The 23449-nt window shown below is 33.1% G+C and overlaps 1 protein-coding gene across 4 annotated transcripts; it reads left to right on the top strand.

Annotated features, from left to right (window-relative positions):
• Positions 1-6070: 6070 nt before the first annotated feature.
• Positions 6071-23043, top strand: LOC139487751 (myosin heavy chain, striated muscle-like). Of its 4 annotated transcripts, none has more exons than XM_071272810.1 (27): positions 6071-6278; positions 6661-6943; positions 8072-8215; positions 9177-9361; positions 9857-9974; positions 10285-10377; positions 10743-10806; positions 11002-11204; positions 11704-12105; positions 12389-12736; positions 12948-13142; positions 13626-13713; positions 14105-14480; positions 14833-15298; positions 15490-15845; positions 16156-16303; positions 16489-17067; positions 17482-17678; positions 17919-18051; positions 18287-18503; positions 18893-19133; positions 19363-19816; positions 20175-20414; positions 20642-20842; positions 21684-21863; positions 22177-22216; positions 22756-23043. In XM_071272810.1, the coding sequence occupies exons 2-26, from the start codon at positions 6743-6745 to the stop codon at positions 22177-22179; spliced, it is 5832 nt and encodes a 1943-aa protein (XP_071128911.1). In that variant the 5' UTR covers positions 6071-6278; positions 6661-6742; the 3' UTR covers positions 22180-22216; positions 22756-23043. The 4 variants fall into 4 exon arrangements, with proteins under 4 accessions (XP_071128911.1, XP_071128910.1, XP_071128913.1 ...); XM_071272809.1 differs by having other exon boundaries at positions 22174-22216; XM_071272812.1 differs by lacking the exons at positions 6071-6278; positions 6661-6943; positions 8072-8215 and adding an exon at positions 8345-8404 and having other exon boundaries at positions 22174-22216.
• The last annotated feature ends 406 nt before the right edge of the window (positions 23044-23449 follow it).

The raw sequence follows: 23449 nt of genomic DNA, 5'->3' as shown, positions 1-23449 counted from the left end.
ATGTTCCGACAGTACCTGATCATCCCGAGTATACCGACAGTTTTCGAACGGATAACTTCCGTCAGCGTCGGTTCACCGTCTGGTCACTGTCTGATCTCTGTCGGATTACATTCGGTAGAATCGGGACGCAGTCGTGACAGCCTCGGTCGAATTTTACCAGGCGAAAGATACAAATTGGATTAGAAGCGGATTGAGAACGGGATTATCGAGATAAATTCGCTTGGAAAAGGTTGAATATCGACGCTTCCTGAACAATATCTGATTGTTGTCGTGATTAAATTATTTGTTTTACAAATTTTAATTAAAGTTTGAATTTTCATCCACGATTCACAGGATCTTGATCAGACTTTTGACAAATTTTAATCGGGAATGGTCCTGTCAATGACGGCAGTAAAACTCGTGAATGTGTGACCCCAGCTTTAAGACTAAATTATTAATAAGTGCACATCAAACATACAATAGATTCAGTGTAAAAACGTCATAAACAGTCATAGAAAAACATGACCTTGTGCAATGCCAAGATATAGGTTTCGACAGATTGTAGATCCATGAATGTGTATATGTATATTACAATAATTTTTAGTTTGCTTTTAAATTACTGATAACAAAATCAATATTAATACCAATAAAAACAATATTCAATGATATAATTACAGTGCTGATTTGGTAACGTCCATTATCACTGAACTGGTGCATATTTTTGTTTGGGGTCAGCCGAAGCACGCCAAAGGGTGCGGGATTTTCTCGCTGTAATGAAGACCAATTGGTGGCCTTCTGCTGTTTTCTGCTTTTTGGTCGGGTTGTTGTCTCTTTGACACATTCCCCATTTCCATTCTCAATTTTAATTGTATGTGCATATGTATATATCATTACTTCTTCGTTATTGAACTTGTTACCTTTTAGAATAAGTTTATTTTAAGGATCGATAAGTTAACCCGTATCGTGTCTTAATGTCCGTGCTCAGTAAACCGCATCTCCGTAAAAATGAGGATGTGCTATCTTGTTTAAAATGAGTTCAATACAGGAACTACCAAAATTCAAAACTTTTTTTTTATATCTATGGAAGAATGTTTAGTAAAGGTTTTAAAAATTTGTGGTAAAGAAATCTCTGACTTAATAATTTACCAGTAATACATACATCAGTACGTTCGTTGAAATTTAAAACGTCACAACTGACAAGGGCTCATCAAACGAATTATGATATATACACACCGCAAGTAATGCCAAAATTAACAATAGCGAACGAAAAATCGGCTCTTTTGTCGTAACTTTTAGTGTAGAGTTTCCCGTGTTAAACTGAAATATCTAAATCTAGGAAAGGACAGTTATTACCGTTTATATTTTGCCATGATTTCGGCTAAGTACAGATCTGAGAGAAACTCACAGTTAATGACATCAAATTCAAAGCCAAACAACAAATAAAAAACAAAATTATGCATCTAAGACTAAAATATCAATAAGTACACTTACAGATAAGATAAATTTTTATTTTCCAAATTAGGTCCCCAGGGGGGCATATACACATAACATATATAATTGATACAACATACAGTATTTTACATAACATTGTATAAAAATAAACTATTGAAATAAAGTCATACAGGTATTATTTGTTAAATAAAAAAGTATTTGCGTGTTGCTACTCCAGAGATGTGGCAAACTTTATTTATTTACTTATTTTTTTTTCTCACTTGATTTTATAATATTTTGCTGGAAATGTATAAATACAAAATAAATGATTGTTTAGTTGCAACAGACACCAAGGGACGATGCTCTAGGATTGTGATCTTAAAAGCTCTATTAAGAAACCTCCTCGTATCTGATGCAGAAAAAAAAAAACACAAATGTAAAAAGGTCATGTATATATGTTCCAGACCGTATGAGTATTTGGACCGTACGCGTACGGTCTGGACCGTATGCGTACTTTTTCAAAATACTCATACGGTCGGACCGTACGCGTACGGTCTGACTCATATTAAGAAGTTGGTCAAATTTATTAGATACAAATGCATATTACAGATCAACATAACTTAACTCTCAAATTAATATAAAAAGTTCAATTGTAATTGAAATAAAAACTTTATATTCTAACTATTAACAAAAAAAATCACGCAAATCAACTCTGTTAATCTCTTGTATTTAGCATGTCGATCAGTTATACATTAATTAAATTATGATCACTGAAATTGAAAGTACCTGAAGTAAACATAATATGGGAGGACAGTTGTTTAAGAATGTTTAGCAACTTTACCAAATGCAAAAAAATGCAAACGCAAAGAGCTCGTTCTGGACCATACGCGTATACTCATACGGTCCGACCGTACGAGTATACGTATACGGTCCGTATAAATACTCATATGGTCTGGAACATATTCACAGCAAATAAAATATACTGCAGTAACAGGTATTGAGAATAGTGTAGGTTTCCTTACTGCAACAAACACCAAGGGCGGTAGTCAAGGAGCTGTGGCATTTACACAGTCCTCCTCGTGTCTGAAACAGACAAGAAAGCCACATAATACAACATCCGATAGATTTAGTGTTTAAGATTACTTGAAAAGAATATCTCCAAAACGTTCAAGCAAAATGCTGACCAATCAAATCGTTATATATATATGTCGAAGACCTGTTTGCCAACTTGACTTGTGACGTCGATCGGACAAGTACGGCCATCTGTGCAGATTAACTAATATTTACCATACCGTCTTGATTGTTCAATAACTATTAATTATTGTTTGTTATTATATGTAATAATAATCATAATCCAAGTGTATTGTCTGTATCCATTAATTGATTAATACACTTGTAATGACCGTTATGATTAGGTATAATAGAACTATTAGTATAGGAATTATCTATATTTGTCAATAGTCTACAGTATTGAGGCACAATTATACGTCAATAATATATAGAAGATGAGGACAAAGTAGAACTAAGGAAGTCATAGAACCTCCCTGGTAGAACATAACAAATTCCAAACAGCAAATGTGTGATACATTTGCAATATGTCACCTCAAAGTAATGCAAGTTATTTAATTTAAAAAAAAAATATTTCTAACCTGCCCGATAGTATAAACGTCCTTAACATTGGTAGTATTAAGGTGGTTGTTTAGAAGGCTATACCACCCACCTCTTTGATAGTGCACAAGCATTGCAATATCACAACATAAACTAACGTTATTTCAAATGCTAAAAATGTCACTTTCAAAGTTTACTTTTCTATTGCAAAGTTTTCTGGTAAACATTCTGTATATAGATATAGCTATATATGAAGATGTGGTGTGCACGCCAATGAGACAAATCTCCATCCAAATAACAATTTATAAAAGTAAACCATTATATGCCTGTCTGTTCATGGTCAGTATGTTGTAATTCAGTGATTGTTGTTTATTCCTGTATATCAAATTTGTTTTTTGTTTTTTGTTTTCTCAACAACAACAAAAATCATATTTTGTTTTGATATAGATTTAATACTTGTATCTTATTATCAGTTATGACTAAAAAAAATTGAGAAACAGCATGAAGCAATAGTAGGAATAAACACTAACACATTTCGTATATAAATGATATATGTTCCAATGTTTCGGTATTTACATCTTGCAAGTGCTTAACCTCACTCTGCAAATGACACGATGAACAGGCATATAAATAACCATTTAGTTAAACAAGAGTGAAATTTGATTTCTTCCATACATCTTTCTTCTCTTGCATATTGTATGTTCTCTATAAACAATTAGAAGTAGTAAAGTTGAACTTGTTTATTTTTGTTTTACCCACTGTTTATATGACGCGATAAACATAAAGGACAAGATCACACAAGGAATCTTCGTAAATCAAAAGCAATACACGTGTCCTATTTCATAAGAATCTAAGAATCAGAACAAAATATATTATAGTCTGCCGTATCGGCTCTTATTCCTCTGATATATCAGGTTGTTGGTTTTCTCTATTGTATTGTTTCACATTGCTCATTTTGGAAGACCTTATGGTGACACAGTTTAATAATATTTGTCCATCGGTGTTCATTTTAGTTGTCTCCTTGGCAATCATACCACATCCCCTTATTTATATATTTACACAGGTCAATTTAATAGTATGAAAACTTGAAATTGTCTTTTCTGTTACGAGAATACAATACCTGGTCAACCAGCAGTCTTGAAATTTATTGAATTTTGCAATGGTATAGTATAAAAAAATAAGCTGTTATTCTTCTATCTTTTTCACTTACCTAGATGTTTGTTTCGGATAATGACAATGTGATTGAAATATATTAAAGGGATATTGATTAGATAAGTGTATATTTTCCCTTGTAAATTTTAGAAACCATTTAGTAAGTTTTGAGTAATAAAAGAAGGTACCGTACCCTATACCACACCTGTTTTACAATGTTTGTTTTTGCCGCAGCGAAATAATTGCCCAGCATTATGTTTCTAAGAAGGGAAATCATACAGATTAATAGTAATTAGCTGCTGGTCGGACTATTATCACACAGGTTTACTTAGTAAATGAAAGTAATATAATATATATATGTATACATGTTGTCAACCATCAATCTTGAAATTTAATGAATTTTGCCATGGGATAGGTATAAAAAAATAAAGCTATTTTTCTTCAATTTTTCCCCCGTATCTAGATGTTCGTTTTAGATAATGATAATTAATCACTGTGATTGGAATATATTAAACGGATATTCATTAGATATCTGTATATTTTCCCTTGTAATCTGATTTGTGTAATCTTTAGCAACCATTTAGTTTTGAGTAATAGAAGAAGGTACCGTACCCTATTCCACCTGTTTTACAATGTTTGTTTTTGCCGCAGCGAAATAATTGCCCAGCATTATGTTTCTAAGAAGAGAAATCATACAGATTAATAGTAATTAGCTGCTGGTCGGACTATTATCACACAGGTTTACTTAGTAAATAAAAGTTATACAATATATTTATACATGTTGTTAAACGTTTTCGAGGGTCGGTCTGGTCTTGACGGATATAATCCTTCGTTTCTGGTTTTACTTATAATTCCTCTTAACTATGCAGATCTGCAATCAATGTCAAATCTTTTTATTATAATCAAATATAATAGAATTGGTATACATGTATATATTAACCAGAACATTGGCTCTATATATTGTGCACTCATACTATTTTTAAGCAGCCATTAAAGTTCTGACATAGAGATCATTGATACCACATGTACTAAATTGTAAAGTATTCCCATATTATTGATAGACAATAAGTACATAGCAAAACTGAGAGCAAATTTGTTTTATGTTGGCACGTTCGACAGCATGAGGAGTGAAATAAGAAATCTCTCTTTTTCAGGCTCTTATTTTTATATGATTAAAGAAAAGATGAAAGACAAAGTCATACAAAAGAGAAAAATGAAAGATGTTAGTAGTTATATAAAAAGAATATGTACCTAACTTTTGTTTAGGGCAAACAAACATATAATCCTTGAGTGTTTCATTAATCAAGTTTTGTCACGAAAACATAAGTATCACATACTTATCGCAAAGATGTTAGGACGATCCAAAGTAGACTTATTATAAATTGATTAAAGGTCGCTTAGCGGGATTTATTCTTGCAGAAAATGAAATCTATGATGATAGAGACTAGGAGCACAAAAACAAGACTCTAAACAATTTCTATGAAACAATATTTAAAAGTAGAAATTAAAGTTACAAATATCTTGCTTTACCCGTATATTTTATGAAAGTAAGCGACATGTAAAATAAGAGAAGCAGGTAAAGAAAGAGGGATTAAAAAATCTGGTAAAACAGATCATATATTTCTTATGCAAAATAACACATTTCTTTCTTTTTTTAATTATTTTCATACTTTTAAATTGTACCTTAATTATTAAATAAAGAAAATACTAATTCCACTTTTCATATGTTAAGAAAATATTAAAAACAAATTATATTCCCCAAAAAACGACATCCAGTGAACATAGGGTTAAAAGATTGTATGGTAGTGAGGTGATCGGTGATTGACTGGCAGATGAAACATCAATATCTGGAGATAATTAACACCCCCGATGTAGATTTTGGCTGTGCATTAATTAGCATAATGTTCAAGTCGACGATACTACAAATGATGACAAACACGTGGTTTACAGTAAGGTGATATATCCATATTAGTATTCTCAATGGTTTCCAAAAAATACGATCAACGACAATGATAAGCCAATCAGATAACAGGGATTTGATAGGTGTCCGTGCCTAAGTATAAAACTAAAGAAATACTTTAGCCGAGCACCAGAACAGCTTTAGACATGTAAGTATAGTGTGTATACCTTCATCCTAAAACCCTTATACCTTTGTACTATATACATCTCAAATGTGAAAGTTTTAAGACTTTCAAGATTAATTTTCTTTCTCATAAATACTTTATGGGAATAATTAATCTGATAGAATTTAAAATTTTAATGTTATTTCTTTTCTTATTTTGCATTTGATTTGTATTATAGTACCGGTAACCTAAGGATGAGTGTGATATACCAGTTTGAAATGAAGAATATTTTCCCGAGTGACAAAAACCCTGTTATCCCTAATAAACTATACCTTACACACAAACCTAATCTAACAAGACCCGAATAGTTTAACAATTTTTTTTTTCTTCTTATAAAACCCTTAACATTTAGCGCTATTATTTGCAGAGTTATCTAGAGCTGGTTCTGCACATCAACACGGACTTGTCCAGAGTATAAAAAGTCTCCTTAGCACTTTCGCTTTATCAAGATGGCGTCCCAAATTGACCCCAAAGATCCGGACTATCAATACCTTATGGTAGATAGGAAGAAATTAATGGCAGAGCAAACCAAGGAGTTCGATGGCAAGAAAATGTGCTGGATTCCCGACGATAAAGAAGGATTTGTAAAGGCTGAAATTCAGTCCACAAAAGGAGATGATATTACCGTAAAATGTATCGACTCAATGCAGGTACAGTCATTTATCCCATTATTAACTGGTACATTATGCTTAGTTAAGGAACTAGAACTGAAATTTTCATTTTTGATTATCGCGAAATGAGAATTGATATGATATAGAACTTATTAAAAAAAATGAGTGACAATATAAATATGTCCAAATATAAGTCAAAAAATGTTTTTTTCATTTATATAAACTATTGAAAATTGAGAATACTCCAGGTTGGTTTTATTATTGCGTGTACGGTTTTGTTATTTGATGTCTTTTCTAAAATGTTTGCTATTGAAGCACAAGAAATGTGTTCAGTACTTAATCATGTTTTCCGATGATAATGATATTATTCATCGTGTCCTAACATATTGATGCTCAATTTTGGCTTGTTTTTGTAAATATTCAATTTAAAACTCGAAAATCTTTTTTTCATTTACTTTTTTTTTTCTTTCTAATTTTGGAGTTTTTGTTAGATTAAAGAGCCATTTAATTATTTGACTTCTTCGGAAGATCATATTCGCATGCTCATCTATTTTTGAACGTTTAACTCACCTGATATATTATGCGCAAATCTAACATTTATTCACACACAGTCGATAGTTTGACTCTCGATTCAATTTTTTTGAAAAAAAAGAATGTTCAATTCCGAATAGAAACTGTAATTAAGAAACTGTACTGTACGTCCCTTTTATCAGCCCGTGTTACCAAATATGCGAAAACTATATACAGTGACCAATAAATGAATACGCTAGACAACATTTGTTTTGATTTAAAAGTGTATTTTACATTGTAACATAAAATAAGAAATGCTAGAAGATAATTAACGCGCGATATGTTGTCATCAAGGTCATTTGAAATAGACGGGGCCTTTTATAGCTGACTATGCGGTATGGGCTTTGTTCATTGTTGAAGGCCGTACGATGACCTATAGTTGTTTATTTCTATGTCATTTGATGTCTGTTGGAGAATTGTCTCATTGACAATCATACCATATCTTCTTTTTAACATGTTATATGCTAATCATCACGATCCTCTCACCATTGTCTTGGAGATGCGTGTAATATCTGCCGCGAGACGTTCATCATGTATCCAACAATCAACCATGGTACTACATACTATACTGAATACTGATGTTTTACTTCTTAACAGGACAGGACAGTTAAAAAAGATGACCTCCAACAGATGAATCCACCCAAATATGAAATGATTGAAGACATGGCAAACATGACGTATTTGAACGAAGCTTCTGTACTTCACAATCTGAGAGCTAGATATTCCAACGCACTTATTTACGTAAGTTAGTTTTCTATGTTGTTTCATGTGTACTATTGTTTGTCTGTTTGTCTTTTTCATTTTTAGCCATGGCGTTGTCAGTTTATTTTAGATTTATGAGTTTGACTGTCCCTTTGGTATCTTTCGTCCCTCTTTTAAGCATCTGTACTTCACAATCTGAGAGCTAGATATTCCAACGCACTTATTTACGCAAGTTAAGCTTCCGTACTTCACAATCTGCATGAGAGCTAGATATTCCAACGCACTTATTTACGTAACTTTTCAAATCAATGAGTATAGCAGAACTAAATTATAAATACTTTCCTGTTGAACTTTACATTAATAACTTATTAAGAGTTCAATTTGAAAGACAAAATATGTCCTTATCAGGTGATTTGTTTTTCCCTTAAACTTCATGGCCTTATACGGAAGGATGTTTCATACAAATCCAAACTTTTGATTGGCTGAAATTAATCACGGGTTATTCAATATCAAATTATTCTACTCAATAAAATTCAACATTTATGAAAGAAGTCTGTACGCGATTCTTTTGTCAACGTCAAACCAACGCAATTTGGAAAAAAGCCGAAAATTTTGCTATAACTCGTAATTTCAGGGTTGTAGCCTAAGAAAATCAGTGCTCCATGATAAAAATGTACGCACGATCAACAAATTTACAAACCTATACATTACAAAGATTTGATTCTTACTGAATTTACGAATGAAGGGAAATAATCAGTGGATAAAGGAATCATATATATAGGTAAAACATAATGAAGTCAAAATAATGACAGTATTGTCAGAGGCGGATTCAGGCGGGGCGTGGTGGGCGTGCGCCCCCTAACATTTGCAAAATATGGGTTGTCCTCAGCTTAATAAAGAATATTTCCATCATTTTGCCTCGAAAATATAACTTTCCACCCCCCACCTAGCCTTAAATCCTGGATCCGCACCTGCATGACGATTTATTTATAATTTACAGACCTACTCTGGACTTTTCTGTGTTGCCGTTAATCCCTATAGACGTCTCCCTATCTACACAGACAGTGTGGTTGCTAAATTCAAGGGAAAGAGGAAGACTGAGATGCCTCCCCATCTCTTCTCTGTGGCTGACAATGCTTACCAGTTCATGTTGCAAGATCGTGAAAACCAGTCTTGTTTGATTACGTAAGTTCTGAAAACATATGTTTATGCATATAGGAAGATGTGGTATGAGTGCCAATGAGACAACTCTCCATCCAAGACAATTTATAACAGTAAACCATTATAGGTCAAAGTACTTCATCAACACGGAGACTAGGCTCACACCGAACAGCAAGCTATAAAGAGCCCCAAAAATTAATAATGTTAAACCATTCAAACGAGAAAACCAACAGTCTAATCTATATAAAAAAAGAGAATATTTTTATCATTTGACCAGAGTACAGTACAGTTGAAAAGAATTTGCTCTATTTGATTATTTTGAATCTTTTGTTTTCTTTCTCGTGTACATATATCGTCCAGAACATGCATGAAATATTTGCCACTGGACGTTAAGCAACCATTAATCAATCAATTGTGTACATATACATCATTAATTAGCTTTTCTTAATCCCCGATCAATAATTTCTAGCTGAATGAATAAAATCTATTCTATGTAATTCGTATTTCTTTCTCTTATAGAGGTGAATCTGGTGCTGGAAAGACAGAAAACACCAAAAAAGTTATTATGTACTTCGCCAAAGTCGCCGCCTCTCTTGCAAAGAAAGAAAAAGAAGAAGAAGACTCTGCCTCAAAGAAGGTGAATATAAATGAATGTTTAAGCGTTATGGTTTTTGCTCATCGTTGAAGACCGTATATTTGTTAACTTCTACGTCATTTAGTCTCTAGTGGAGAGTTGTCTCATTAAATATCATACCACATCTTTTTATTTCCATATTTTATCATTTGTATCATTTATCAGTTTGAATTGTAAAAGCATTTAAGAGTTTGAAATTGAATGCAAAAGTCAATATCTATATGAAATTTGCTTAACACTTACTTCTTTTCAATTAAGGAATTCAGATTTCGTTTCAGTATATACTATAACAGATGTATTTGTACATTTTAAGGGTTCCCTAGAAGATCAGATCATTCAAGCTAACCCGGTACTTGAAGCCTACGGTAATGCTAAGACTACCAGAAATAACAACTCGTCCAGATTCGTAAGTATATTCGAATTGTGTGCCGTGTAACTTGTTATTATCGACATTGAGACTAAAAATACTAATAAATATAAGTTATATGTATATTCATTCGCAATAATATCCAAGCGTGCTCAAAAAGGCGTAAAACACTCATCAATTAATCAATCAATCAATCGAAATATTTATCCTTTTAACAAAATAAGTTCAATGAATTTTGTGTCTAAACGTATAGTGTAATTTATTAGCTAATAATAAATTGTTATATATTTTGTTTTTCCTCTAATATGTTTGAACGTTCGGCAAGATGCTGAAATTGCATTTGAAAAGATGTCTTAAAAGGGTGATATTCATGTGCATTCCTTTATCTCCTTTTTATTTAACAGGGAAAGTTTATCCGAATTCACTTTGGTCCTGATGGTAAAATTGCTGGTGCTGATATTGAAACATGTAAGTTTTCATTTGTTTCATAAATACTTTGTCAAAATTCAAAAATGTTCATGCTTTCAATCACTAAAAAATAAAGTGTCTAGATTTCAATGGATAAAAGCAATATAAGCAGCTTTCTTCAATATATACTGACAAAGTTATGTCTAAAGATGTGCAAATGCAAATTGTATTACACTAACTTATTTTTTCTAACAGATCTGCTGGAGAAATCTCGTGTCACTTTCTGCTTATCTGCCGAGAGAAACTACCACGTTTTCTATCAGCTGATGACACCCGCCATGAAAGATCAACATGAAATGATGTTACTTACCCCAGATCCAGCTCTTTATACATTCATCAATCAAGGTGCTCTAACCGTCGACTCCATTGATGATAATGAGGAAATGAAGCTCATGGACGTTAGTACATTAAAAAATAATTAGGCTTTCCAAAACCAACACGCTTTGATTTTTACCTCAGATTTACAATTTTCGATGAAAATTGGATAGCATGCTGCGGTAAAGGTTTTTGCTCTTTGTAGAAGGTCGTACGGTGACTTATAATTACTAGCTTTTTCGTCATTTGGTCTCTGGTGGAGAGTTATCTCATAATCATACAAGATCTTCTTATTTATCTTATATGTAGTTCAGCAAATGAAGAAGTTTTTTTCGTCAATTTATCATTTACTGTAATTGATATAAAATCAAAGCAAATCACTAGGGACCGTTCAAAGAACACAATTTCATTCAATGCCGTTCCCAAAAATATGTGTACAAATTGAAATGGCTTCTTAGACCAATCAAAATAGCACAGGGTAATGTTCTAAAGCAATGCTTTCCTTGTCAATTTTTGCACGATCAGGAAATTGAAAAGAAAAAAAATATGGCTTAAAATATTTTAAATCATTTTACTTTTCAGGAAGCTTTCGACATTCTGGGCTTCTCACAGGATGAGAAGAAGAGTTGTTACAAATGTACCGCCGCTATCTTGCACATGGGTGAAATGAAATTCAAACAGAGAGGAGAACAAGCTGAACCAGACGGCACCACAGAGGCTGAAAAAGTTTCATTCCTCTTAGGAGTTAATTCAAACGATTTCATTAAATCTCTTGTCAAGCCAAAGATCAAAGTCGGCACAGAGGTCGTGGCCCAGTCTCGTACCAAACAACAAGTCGTCAACTCCATCAGTGCTATGTCCAAATCGTTGTATGATCGTGTGTTCAACTGGCTAGTCAAGAGAGTCAACCACAGTCTTGATACAAAAAATAAGAGAAATTACTACATTGGAGTACTAGATATTGCAGGTTTTGAAATCTTTGATGTAAGTGGGGTTTTTTTTATATGTTATTCATACTTTTTTAATTCTAATTATATATTCAAAGTAACAAATAATCTTTGATCGGAAATGCCTTCATGAAAATCAGCATGTCATACTATTAGCATTGAATCATAGACAATAAAGGCAAAAACCAAACAAAAATTAAATAATACAAAACAGGTAGCTTTTTTTATTTCTAGTCTTCGTCCTGGTTATAAAATGAAATAAAACGACAGACGACTAAAAACACACGTTAGTATTTCATTAATTTACTTTTTATTTGCAGTTCAACACATTCGAGCAATTGTGTATTAACTACACCAACGAGAGACTTCAACAGTTCTTCAACTACACTATGTTTGTACTGGAGCAGGAGGAGTATAAAAAGGAGGGAATCCAGTGGGAGTTTATCAACTTTGGTATGGATTTGCAAGCCTGTATCGATCTGATCGAGAAACCAATGGGTATCTTGTCCATCCTTGAAGAACAGTGCATGTTCCCTAAAGCTGACGATAAGTCCTTGAAAGAAATGTTGTTCTCCAACCACATGGGTAAATCACCCAACTTCACCAAACCAGGAAAGGCAGCCAAGGGTGCGAATGGCGACTTTGAACTCCATCATTACGCCGGAATTGTAAGTATAAACATAGTAACAGAACAGTTCAGTGGAACTGCCGACCTATTTTAAGAACTTAAAATGACAAACCATATAAATGAGAATACAACAATATCAAGACTTAATAACACACCAATTTTATGGGGAAAAATATATATATGTCTGCGTCTTTATTTTCAATTGTTACATTTATTGAAATAAAGTTTTTCATTAATCTCAATTACCAAAGGTACCATACAATCTCAAGGGATGGTTGGACAAAAACAAGGATCCAATCAACGAAACTGTTGTACAATTGTTGCAACAATCAAAGGAACACTTAGTCCAGACCCTCTTTGCAGCAGAAACTCCCGCAGAAGGAAGTGGTGGACCCAAGAAGAAGAAGAAGTCCTCTGCTTTCCAGACCATTTCTGCTGTACACAGGGTACGTCTGTTTATAGGGTTGTTTGTATTTCACTCCTTTGAAATGTCAAATATTTATTATGTTGTTTTACTTAAGGTGGTAGCAAGCACCTTGACTAAATTTGGCTCGTTTAATTTTCATAAAATTTTGAAAAAATGTTTACTTTGACCCTTTGACAAGAATTGTGAAACTTAATATTTCCTTAGCAAAAGAACGTGGTTAAACTTTCTGTTGATTCTTACAGAGTTATCACCCTGCAGCATCATGTACCGAATTTGTAGAAAATCTTGTTGCTAAACATACACATAAACAGTTTTGTACTTATTTGTATTATTGGGGCCGATATATAATAATCAAAATTATTCAAAACACTTAAAATAAACATAACATAGCCACCGTTATTCATACTGTTGAATTGTTGCAAAATAAATCTCTTGCTGTTACATCTTGAAATTGATAAAAAATAATAACAATACAAATTTCTTGCATATTTTTTTTTTACAGGAATCTTTGAACAAATTGATGAAGAACTTGTATGCCACCCATCCTCATTTCGTCAGATGTATCATTCCAAACGAATTGAAACAACCAGGTAAGTGTTAGTTATGCAATACATCAATGGTACCATTGCACATGTGAATTAATCTAAATAAAAGTCTGTCTCGATTGTCAAATCAATAAGCGCTTCTTATGTCCTATTTTTGATTTAAAGAATTGCCTATAATACCAGAACTGCCAAACTGCACATCATATATATACAAAATATAAGGATAGTATTAAATGTTGAAAGATATCGAACTGATAAATGTGTACGCATTTTTAAAGTTTGCTTTAATGAATAAAACTTTCCCAGTGGGGAGTATAAGAGTTTCATTTGTTTTGAAAGCTAATACTTGTATTGTTTAATTGTTTCTAGGTCTTATCGATGCCTGCTTAACAGTATTTGGTGTATATATCAATTAAAAATGTCTAAATATTTCAAGGTATGATTGATGCTGCTTTAGTATTGAACCAGCTCCAATGTAATGGTGTACTGGAAGGAATCCGTATCTGTCGTAAGGGATTCCCAAGCAGAATCATATATGCAGAGTTCAAACAAAGATATTCAATTCTGGCTGCAAGTGCTGTACCACAGGGATTTGTTGACGGCAAAGTTGTCACAGAAAAAGTACTATTGGCTTTACAGCTTGATCCAGCAGAATACAAACTTGGAAATACTAAAGTCTTCTTCAAAGCCGGTGTTTTGGGTAACCTAGAAAATATGCGTGATGAACGTCTTGGTGCAATCATTTCCATGATGCAAGCCCACATCAGAGCCTTTTTGATCAGAAAGGCATACAAGAAACTTCAGGATCAAAGGTTAGTTTTTAAAGCTGTGACTTGGATGAAGAGTTGTCTCATTGGCACTCATACCACATTTTCTAATATCTATGTATAATTCCATCATGACAATTGAATACAAAATACAACTACTGAATACAATGTCATTTTTTGATGATTATTTCAATGCAGTTGTTTTCTTTTTGTAATTGGTGTTTCGAGGTAAAACAAAATGAAAGTCTTTACTTCGTATAAAAATGTATGTTTATAATCCTATTCGAACTTATTTTAGCTTGTTATTGATAATGTTGGACATAAAAAAAAGACCTGTCTCCCTATCTTGAATTTACATAAAACCCTTTAAGCACTTACTTTTTCGTTGTTTACTTAGAGTTGGTCTGTCTGTCATCCAGCGTAACATCAGAAAATGGTTATTGCTCCGTAACTGGCAATGGTGGAAGATGTACGCCAAAGTCAAACCTATGTTGAACATTGCCCGCGAAGAGGAAGAAATGCAGAAGAAACTCGAAGAGATGAAGAAAATGGAAGAAGATATAGCCAAATTGGAAAAGATAAAGAAAGAACTTGAAATTAAAAACGTTGAATTGTTGGAACAGAAGAATGACATGTACCTACAACTGCAATCTGAGCAAGATAACGTTGTTGACCTTGAACAAAGAGTAGAGCAACTTATCACACAGAAGGCTGAATTCGAATCACAAATGAAAGAGATGGAAGAACGTCTACTCGATGAGGAAGATGCTGCTTCTGAACTGGAAGGTTTGAAGAAGAAAATGGAAGGTGAAAATTCTGAGATGAAGAGAGACATCGAGGATCTCGAGACAACATTAGCCAAGGTAATTATGAATCATATTCCTAAATTATAGTAGATAGCCTTATTTTTTTAGTATGAAGGCATGACAATGCTTTCAGTGAATATAATCCGAAAAAAATGTCGGTTTTGTTTTTACTTGTATCGTTTATTTCAGTTTCCTGAGTCTTTCTGATTTTTATATTGATTTTTGGTATTTATGTTATTTTCAAACAGGCTGAACAAGATAAGACACACAAGGATAACCAAATCAAGACTCTCCAAGGTGAGATGGCACAGCAAGATGAACAAATAAGCAAATTGGGTAAAGAAAAGAAAAATTTGGAAGAAGTTAACAAAAAGACTCTTGCAGATCTACAAAAGGAAGAAGACAAAGTAAATCATCTCAACAAAATTAAGGCAAAACTTGAAAGTACTCTTGACGAGATGGAAGATAACTTAGAGAGGGAAAAGAAAGTCAGAGGAGATGTTGAGAAATCCAAGCGTAAGGTTGAACAAGACTTGAAGGCAACACAAGAAGTTGTAGAAGAACTAGAAGGTGTCAAGAGAGAAATGGAAGAAGCAGTTAGGAGGTATATACATAACATCTTTTAATGCTACCTACATTTTTATGGTGATAATAATAATGTATAAGATTGTAATACTTAAAACGAGTGTGACCTTAAGCTCCCCTCCTTCCTAAATGCATTTAAAAAATATGTCTTAGCAAACATCGGTCTTGTACCATTCCTAAAGTTAATCTAGAAAAGTGTTTTAATGCAGTAAAATTGGCTTTCTTAATAAAATTAGTTCCTTTTTCCTAATAAAATTGATTGTCAAATTAGTTTTAAGGTATCACTGATTCTTAATGTTAAATTATTGTGCAAATATTTATAATTTTAGGAAAGATGTCGAACTCAACAGTTTACATTCTAGAATTGAGGACTGTGAGGGAGTTAATGCAAATCAAAGCAGGAAAATTAAGGAACTTCAACAAATTATTGAGGAATTGGAAGAAGAATTGGAAGCCGAGAGAGCTGCAAGAGCTAAAGTATGTCGAATGACGAATCCTTATATAATCGTGCTTAAGTTTTAAGTCCGTTGAAAATGTAAAATGTACATCAAGGTTACAACAAAACAGATCGTTTTTTAATATATTTCTTAACTTTTAGATAAACTATTTTATGCATCAGCGCTTAAAAGCTATTGCATGTTAACAATATTCCTTTGTTTTAGGTTGAGAAACAACGCAATGAACTGGCTAGGGAATTGGACGAACTTAGTTCTCAACTGGAAGAACAAGGCGGTGCTACACAGGCTCAAATGGACCTCAACAAAAAACGTGAACACGAATTGATGAGACTTCGTCGTGAAATGGAGGAAATGACACTTCAAAGTGAGGCTCAAGTTGCTCAGTTCAGGAAAAAACAGCAAGAATCTAACAACGAGATGGCTGACCAGATCGACCAATTGAACAAACTCAAATCCAGATTAGAAAAGGAGAAAAAAGATCTTAAACGTGAACTCGACGATGTCCAAAGTCAACTTTCTCATTCCATGAAGAATAGGGGTGTGTCAGACAAGGTGTCCAAACAGTATGAGTCCACAATCTCAGAAATAACATATAAAGTTGAAGAAACCCAGAGAACAATTGTTGAAATCAATTCACAGAAATCAAAACTCCAAAGTGAGGTGACTGAAATTAACCGACAACTGGAAGATGCTGAGCACACCATTGGTAGTTTGACCAAGGACAAATCTGCCCTTACCAGTCAGTTAGAAGAAGCCAAACGTTCACTTGAGGAGGAAACCAGGGTAAGTTGTTAATCATTAAACCTGTAAAATGTTGATATTTTCATTTCCGTTCTACACAAATGCTTAAAATTGGTTACTTTTGCGTATGACAAAGAATTACAGAATTAAACCTGCTTTCTTTTGATTTTTATTGATTATGCTAATGTAGTATATGTGCATAGTTGAAATCGATATCCTTTATAAAGTAAAACATAACATTAATACATAACATTATAGAATTGAACGACTTTTTAAAGGAATTTATTGGTGTATAAACTCGACCAATTCACTTAAAAACAAATAAAAGTCCGAAGGCTCTTGTGCTGATATCATTACATTGGACTGATAAAACATCTGATATGATAACTGTCTTGTTATAGTGTGGTAGAATATTTGCTGTATATATAGTGATAAGACTTTTTTCTTTTAATGTAGATGCGCCAGAAATTCCAGAGTGAGGTTAGAAACTTGAATGCTGACGTTGATTCGGTGCGTGAATCATTAGAAGAAGAACAGGAGTCAAAGAGCGATCTCCAACGCCAACTCTCGAAAGCAAAGAACGAAGCACAACAATGGAGGTCTAAATATGAGACCGAAGGTGCCGCCAAAGCAGACGAATTGGAAGAGTCAAAGTATGTATATTTTTAGTTTATAGGGGGAATAGTGCACGTAACATAATAATATTTTTGCTTTCTTTTTTTATGGTAGTGTCTTTTTTTAATAGTGTTTTTTGAAGGAAATCGTTAAATTTATTCGTTTAAACCTTTCCCCTTGAAAGAATTATTGAGAAGTACAATCTTTATAATCTATTGTTAAAATCCATGTCATCTTGTTAAAAGAACAGAATTCATTTGCAACTTCTGTCATTTCAGACGCAAACTTTCTGCAAAATTGGCAGAGGCTGAACAGGCAGCCGAGGCTGCAAATGCTAAAGCTAGTGGATTGGAAAAGGCCAAAAACAGACTACAAGGAGAACTTGACGATCTCCTTATTGAGGTCGAACGTGTAAGTATGAGTGTAATTTTCGCTTATTTTGATATATAGCAGAAGCCAAATAAAATAAAGATAAAAATTAAAACATGAATATACTTTATAATTGACTATAGTGTCTTGAAAGCAAGTTAAAACCTTATATAGAAACATGTTTTTCAACTATTTGTATTCTGCTCTTTGGTCGAGTTGTTATCTCTTTAACACATTCCCTATTTCCATTCTCAATTTTATTATCTTACTTTTACAGTCAAATGTTAACTCCAGCACTTTAGAAAAGAAGCAAAGACAGTTTGACAGGACAATCCAAGAATGGACTCTTAAAGTTAAAGAGCTCCAAACCGAGATTGATACAGCTCATACCGAGGCAAGCGGTTACTCTGCTGAACTCTTCAGAGTTAAAGCTCAGTATGAAGAGACCAGTGACACAATTGAGGCTCTCAGAAGAGAAAACAAAAATCTTGCTGGTAAGCTAGACAAATGCAGATCTATATTAATTTTGAAAATAATTGATTTAAAGCTCGTGAATCTATCTTAAGAAGTAATTAGTATATAAGTATATGAATATCTATTTAACTTAAGATACGAATTTGTTGGATTTTCTGGAAAAATACTCATGCTGGATACTTAGATGTAAAGACTATTCGGTGGTGCTAGTCCGCGCGGTTTACTTTTTAGTAACGATGTATAACTTTGATTTCCAACTTAAATATTCATTGGTGCATACCGATTTGTAATGCTCATGTTCATAATTTCTACCAACCTTATAACTATTTCAGTATTTAAACTTTATCGGTAATAAAATCAATTCATATAGTAAATACGAAATATAATATATTAAATTATGATTTTATAGATGAAATCCGTGAGTTATCTGACCAACTTAGTGATGGTGGCAGGAGTTCCCACGAGATCGAGAAAGCAAAGAGACGTCTTGAGATGGAGAAGGAAGAACTCCAAGCTGCTTTGGAAGAAGCCGAGTCTGCATTGGAACAGGAGGAGGCTAAAGTTGTGCGTTCTCAGCTGGAAATGTCTACCATCCGAACTGAAATTGATAGAAGAATCCACGAGAAGGAAGAAGAATTTGAAAATACTCGGTATGTTAGAAACATAAATCTTGCTCCGATGTGAAAATTGTTGCCCTGTCTTTCCGAATTTCTGTCCTAAGAGTAGACGTTTTTATTATTAATGATGAATAGACTTTTTGCATTTAAAAAATAATTACAAAGATCTTTAAACAATGTTAAACATTGATGTTTTACGCTTCAAAACTAGCCTAAGAAGACTATAAGATCTTTATTTTTCTTATTCACTGTTTAATTGCAGACGCAACCACCAGAGAGCTCTCGAATCCATGCAAATCAGTCTGGATGCAGAGGCTAAGGGCAAAGCTGAGGCACACAGGATCAGAAAGAAGCTTGAACAAGACATTAATGAACTTGAGATGGCTCTTGATACATCAAACAGAGCTAAGGCCGAGGCTGAAAAGAATCTCAAGAGATATATCGTTCAAATTCAAGAACTCACCCTAAAGCTCGAAGAGGAAACACGTGCCCGTGATGAGTCACGTGAATCTTACGTCATGATCGAGAGACGTTGCAACCTTCTTGTCAGCGAAGTCGATGAAGTCAGATCAGCTCTCGAGCAATCCGAGAGGGCAAGAAAAACAGCTGAAAGTGAACTCTATGAATCACAAGATCGCATCAACGAATTGGCCGCTCAAGTCAGTTCGGCACAAGCTCAAAAGAGAAAGGTTGAGGGAGATATGCAAGCCATGTCTGTAAGCACATCTGTATTTATAATTTGAATACCAGACAGTGATTTTGAAATGTATCAATTTATTCGAATGCAATTATTTGATAAGAGAAAGGTCGTTTCCCTTGCACAAAATTATATGAAATAGAAGAAAATCAAAACCTAAGATTTAAAGTAAGGGTTGAGAGAAATTCAATATTAGAAGTAAAACTGTTTAGACAATAGCGCTTTAAGTTCTAGATTCAAAGTCAATTCGAATAAACTTAGAGTATTACAGTAAAATTTAAATAGAAGAACATTGTATTCCAATTAAGGATCAACAAAAACATTTGTTGTGACAATTTAAACTGTAAAAATATTTATTCATTTTTTAACATGATTAGGCTGATCTGGATGAACTCCAAAACGAGATTAAGGCTGCCGATGACCGTGCCAAGAGAGCCGTTATGGATACCACAAGACTTTCTGATGAACTCAGAGCTGAACAGGAACACAGTTCTCAAATCGAGAAAATGAGAAAGACTTTGGAAATAACCATAAAGGAATTGCATGTCCGTGTTGACGAGGCTGAGGCGAGTGGTGTTAAAGGAGGCAGAAAAGTCATCGCCAAGTTGGAACAGAGAGTAAGTAAAATTTCAGAAGTCAAAAAGGAGAATAAGTCGTCGACAGGTATATTTTTAAACATGTATTTTAAAAAAAATATATATATAGTCTAAAACATAACAACCTGTTTATTTCTTCGTTAATGTTTTACTAAGAAAGAAACTATGTTACTACAACAATATAAAAAAAATACGGTAAACACAGTTGTAAAATCGGATAATTATTTCACTGATTATTTCCTCATTAGGTACAAGATCTTGAGAGCGAATTAGACAACGAACAACGTCGCCATGCTGAAACACAGAAAAACATGCGCAAGGCTGACCGCAGGATGAAGGAATTGGCCTTCCAATGTGATGAAGACCGCAAGGGTCAAGAAAGACTTACAGACATGATTGACAAACTTAATTCCAAAGTCAAGACATTCAAACGTCAAGTCGAGGAAGCTGTAAGTCAATTATATGCATTTCTAAAATCCTTTGTAATACGATCCTGTTTTTTTAAGGTTTGAATTTTAAATTAAAGAAATTACAGTATAAAAAAGTAAGGAATACACATTAATTATGATAATATTCATGTCAAAAGTAAAATTAGAATGAAATTCAAAACAGTGTGGCTGTGTCCATTGATTGACACATTAAATTCATCCATTGACTGGGACAATTTACGTGAACGTTTGTCTGTAACGACCACTGTTCACGACGTACCTACGATAGACATTTAAACTGTGGGGTCACCAAAAGTTTCTTAACGCCTTTAATTATAAAATAATTCGAAAAATTAATCAGGAATAACCTTTATGTTTTGATTTATATAATTGATATAAATCAAAACATCGTGTTATTTCTGATTAATTTTTCGAATTACTTTATTAAGGTGTTGAGAACCTTTGGTGACCCCATAGTTTAAGTGTCTTTAAAAAGTACATAGTGAGAAGTGGTCGTTACATACAAACGTTCACCTAAATTGTCCCAGTCAATGGATGAATTTAATGTGTCAATCAATGGCCACAGCCACACTGTTTTGAATTTCATTCTATATCGATAGTGAAAGGTTACAATGTAGTTATTATGTTATGCAACTTCAAAAATAATTACTTAAGGAACACAATATAACTTTTAAAATAATTACTTCAGGAACACAATATTACTTGTCAAGTAAAAGAACTATAACTTTAAGGTAAATATAGTCTCGGATTCCAAAGTCAGATTCGCAAATAGAGTTATGTCAAGTAGCTTTTTCAAAATTTTATCAGAAAGATTTTAATGGCCATGATTTTTCAATTTCAGGAAGAAATTGCTGCAATCAATCTGGCTAAATACCGCAAAGTTCAGGCCGAACTTGAAGATGCTGAAGAGCGTGCAGAGAGTTCAGAAGCATCCCTGACAAAACTTCGTACCAAAAATCGTAGCTCAATGTCCAGTACAAGGACCATAAAAAGTGTTTCAGTTAGCAATATGAGCTCAACTGTAAGTAGTAATATTAGTTAAACTATATTTTATTTGTTTTATTGATATCTTCATCTTTTTGAATATTATTGATTTTATAAAGTTCCGATATGGTAAATGTGCATTAGGCACACATATCTATAAGTAAAGATCAGCAACCGAAAGAAATCAGTAACAACACAATATCACTATTATCGTAAACTTTTGTATAAATTATGACAGAACTCTTACCATTAAGCATATAATGATCGATTGGATACACATATAATCATTTATAAAAGAGGTTGTGAAAAGTTATTTTATCCAATGTTACATTTCGTTTTCTTTCCAGCAGTAAGCTGTGCTGTATACAAAGTGTCATAAGGAGATAATAGGTAAATATGGACTATATAAATATGGACTATAAATTGACAATGATGTTTAAAAAAGCAACATATGTTAGATATCAACGACAGTATTACAATAACTAAGTTTATATTATGTCTATTTGAATTAAAACAATAGTCTTCCCGTAGATGAAAACTAAACATGCAGTAGTCATAACGAGTAAACATCAGTTGACTTTTATTGACGGCTTTGGTAATTTCATTATAAGCTTCTCTGGTTTTGGTATTATTAATTATAAGCTTTTCTAATCTTGTTTTAGATTTCTTTATAACCTCTTCTGGTTTTGATACCCCAAAAAAGTTTTAAAGATCTTTTTTTTAAGTTATATGTTTACCGTGCCTGATTTAAGGTTCTTAAAAAACAGGTGTGAAGCAAGTCCCATTTTTTAAACATTTGAAATTTTGTGTTTTATGTTTAGTTTCGACGAGTTGCAGTTTTATTTTCAAATACCAAGATTTCGTTTCATTTGTATTAAACATTTATATCTAAAAAAAAACAAATCTTTTATATTTTAATTCTTTTTCAGACTGTAGGACGGGAGACAACTCTGTTTTACCCTTTATAATGTGACACAGCCAGAGAGTGAAGAAGACTGTTTATATAGTTACATGTGAAGTGGACGAATTGATTGAGAACGTTCATTAATTTATTGGACTATTTATTTATTTTTTTATTCAAATCAAGAGTATAGTTTTATATAGTGATCACTGACATGTAAAAATGTAATTATAGTCCGTGTGATCTTTCTAGGATTTGTGTTACAGATATATTTTTTTCTCTTGTTATTCCCTGCAAATAAATATATGTGCTCAAACCTTAGTGTTCTTGTTAAACAACTACTTGGTGGAATATCTGAGGAATCAACCATATCTAGCAATGGTATTGTCACAAAAAAAGAACGGTTGTGTATGGATTATACTACTTTTATGTGAAGGTACCATTAAAGAATCTTCTTATGACAATGGTATGCAGTTAATTGTCAAAATAACGGTTCAGTACAGTTTAAGACCAGCTGTCACAAGCTAGTCGACAACAATTTTTTTAGTCGGCTTTTCAATCATTGGTTTCTATTTTAAAAGATCGTTGGTTTCTGTTTTTCTCCACAATTCAGTGGATTTGGATTAACAGTAAGTTGCTTTTGGTGGTTAGTTTTTGTACCTTTCGCAATTTAGAATAGATGGATAGTTCCTCGAAATCAGAAAAAGCAATTAAAACTTTGA

Source organism: Mytilus edulis, chromosome 9, assembly GCF_963676685.1.
Source record: "Mytilus edulis chromosome 9, xbMytEdul2.2, whole genome shotgun sequence".
In the NCBI taxonomy this organism is placed as follows: domain Eukaryota; kingdom Metazoa; phylum Mollusca; class Bivalvia; order Mytilida; family Mytilidae; genus Mytilus; species Mytilus edulis.
Note: the sequence above shows the minus strand (reverse complement) of the source record. Positions and strands in the feature narration are given on the sequence as shown.

Bases quoted from the DNA above. Each gene is read 5' to 3' on its own strand.
- LOC139487751 (XM_071272809.1), top strand. From the start codon at position 6,743: ATGGCGTCCCAAATTGACCCCAAAGATCCGGACTATCAATACCTTATG. The intron at 9,975-10,284 runs GTGAATATAAAT...GTACATTTTAAG, and splicing joins AAGACTCTGCCTCAAAGAAG to GGTTCCCTAGAAGATCAGAT. The intron at 17,068-17,481 runs GTAAGTTGTTAA...CTTTTAATGTAG, and splicing joins CACTTGAGGAGGAAACCAGG to ATGCGCCAGAAATTCCAGAG.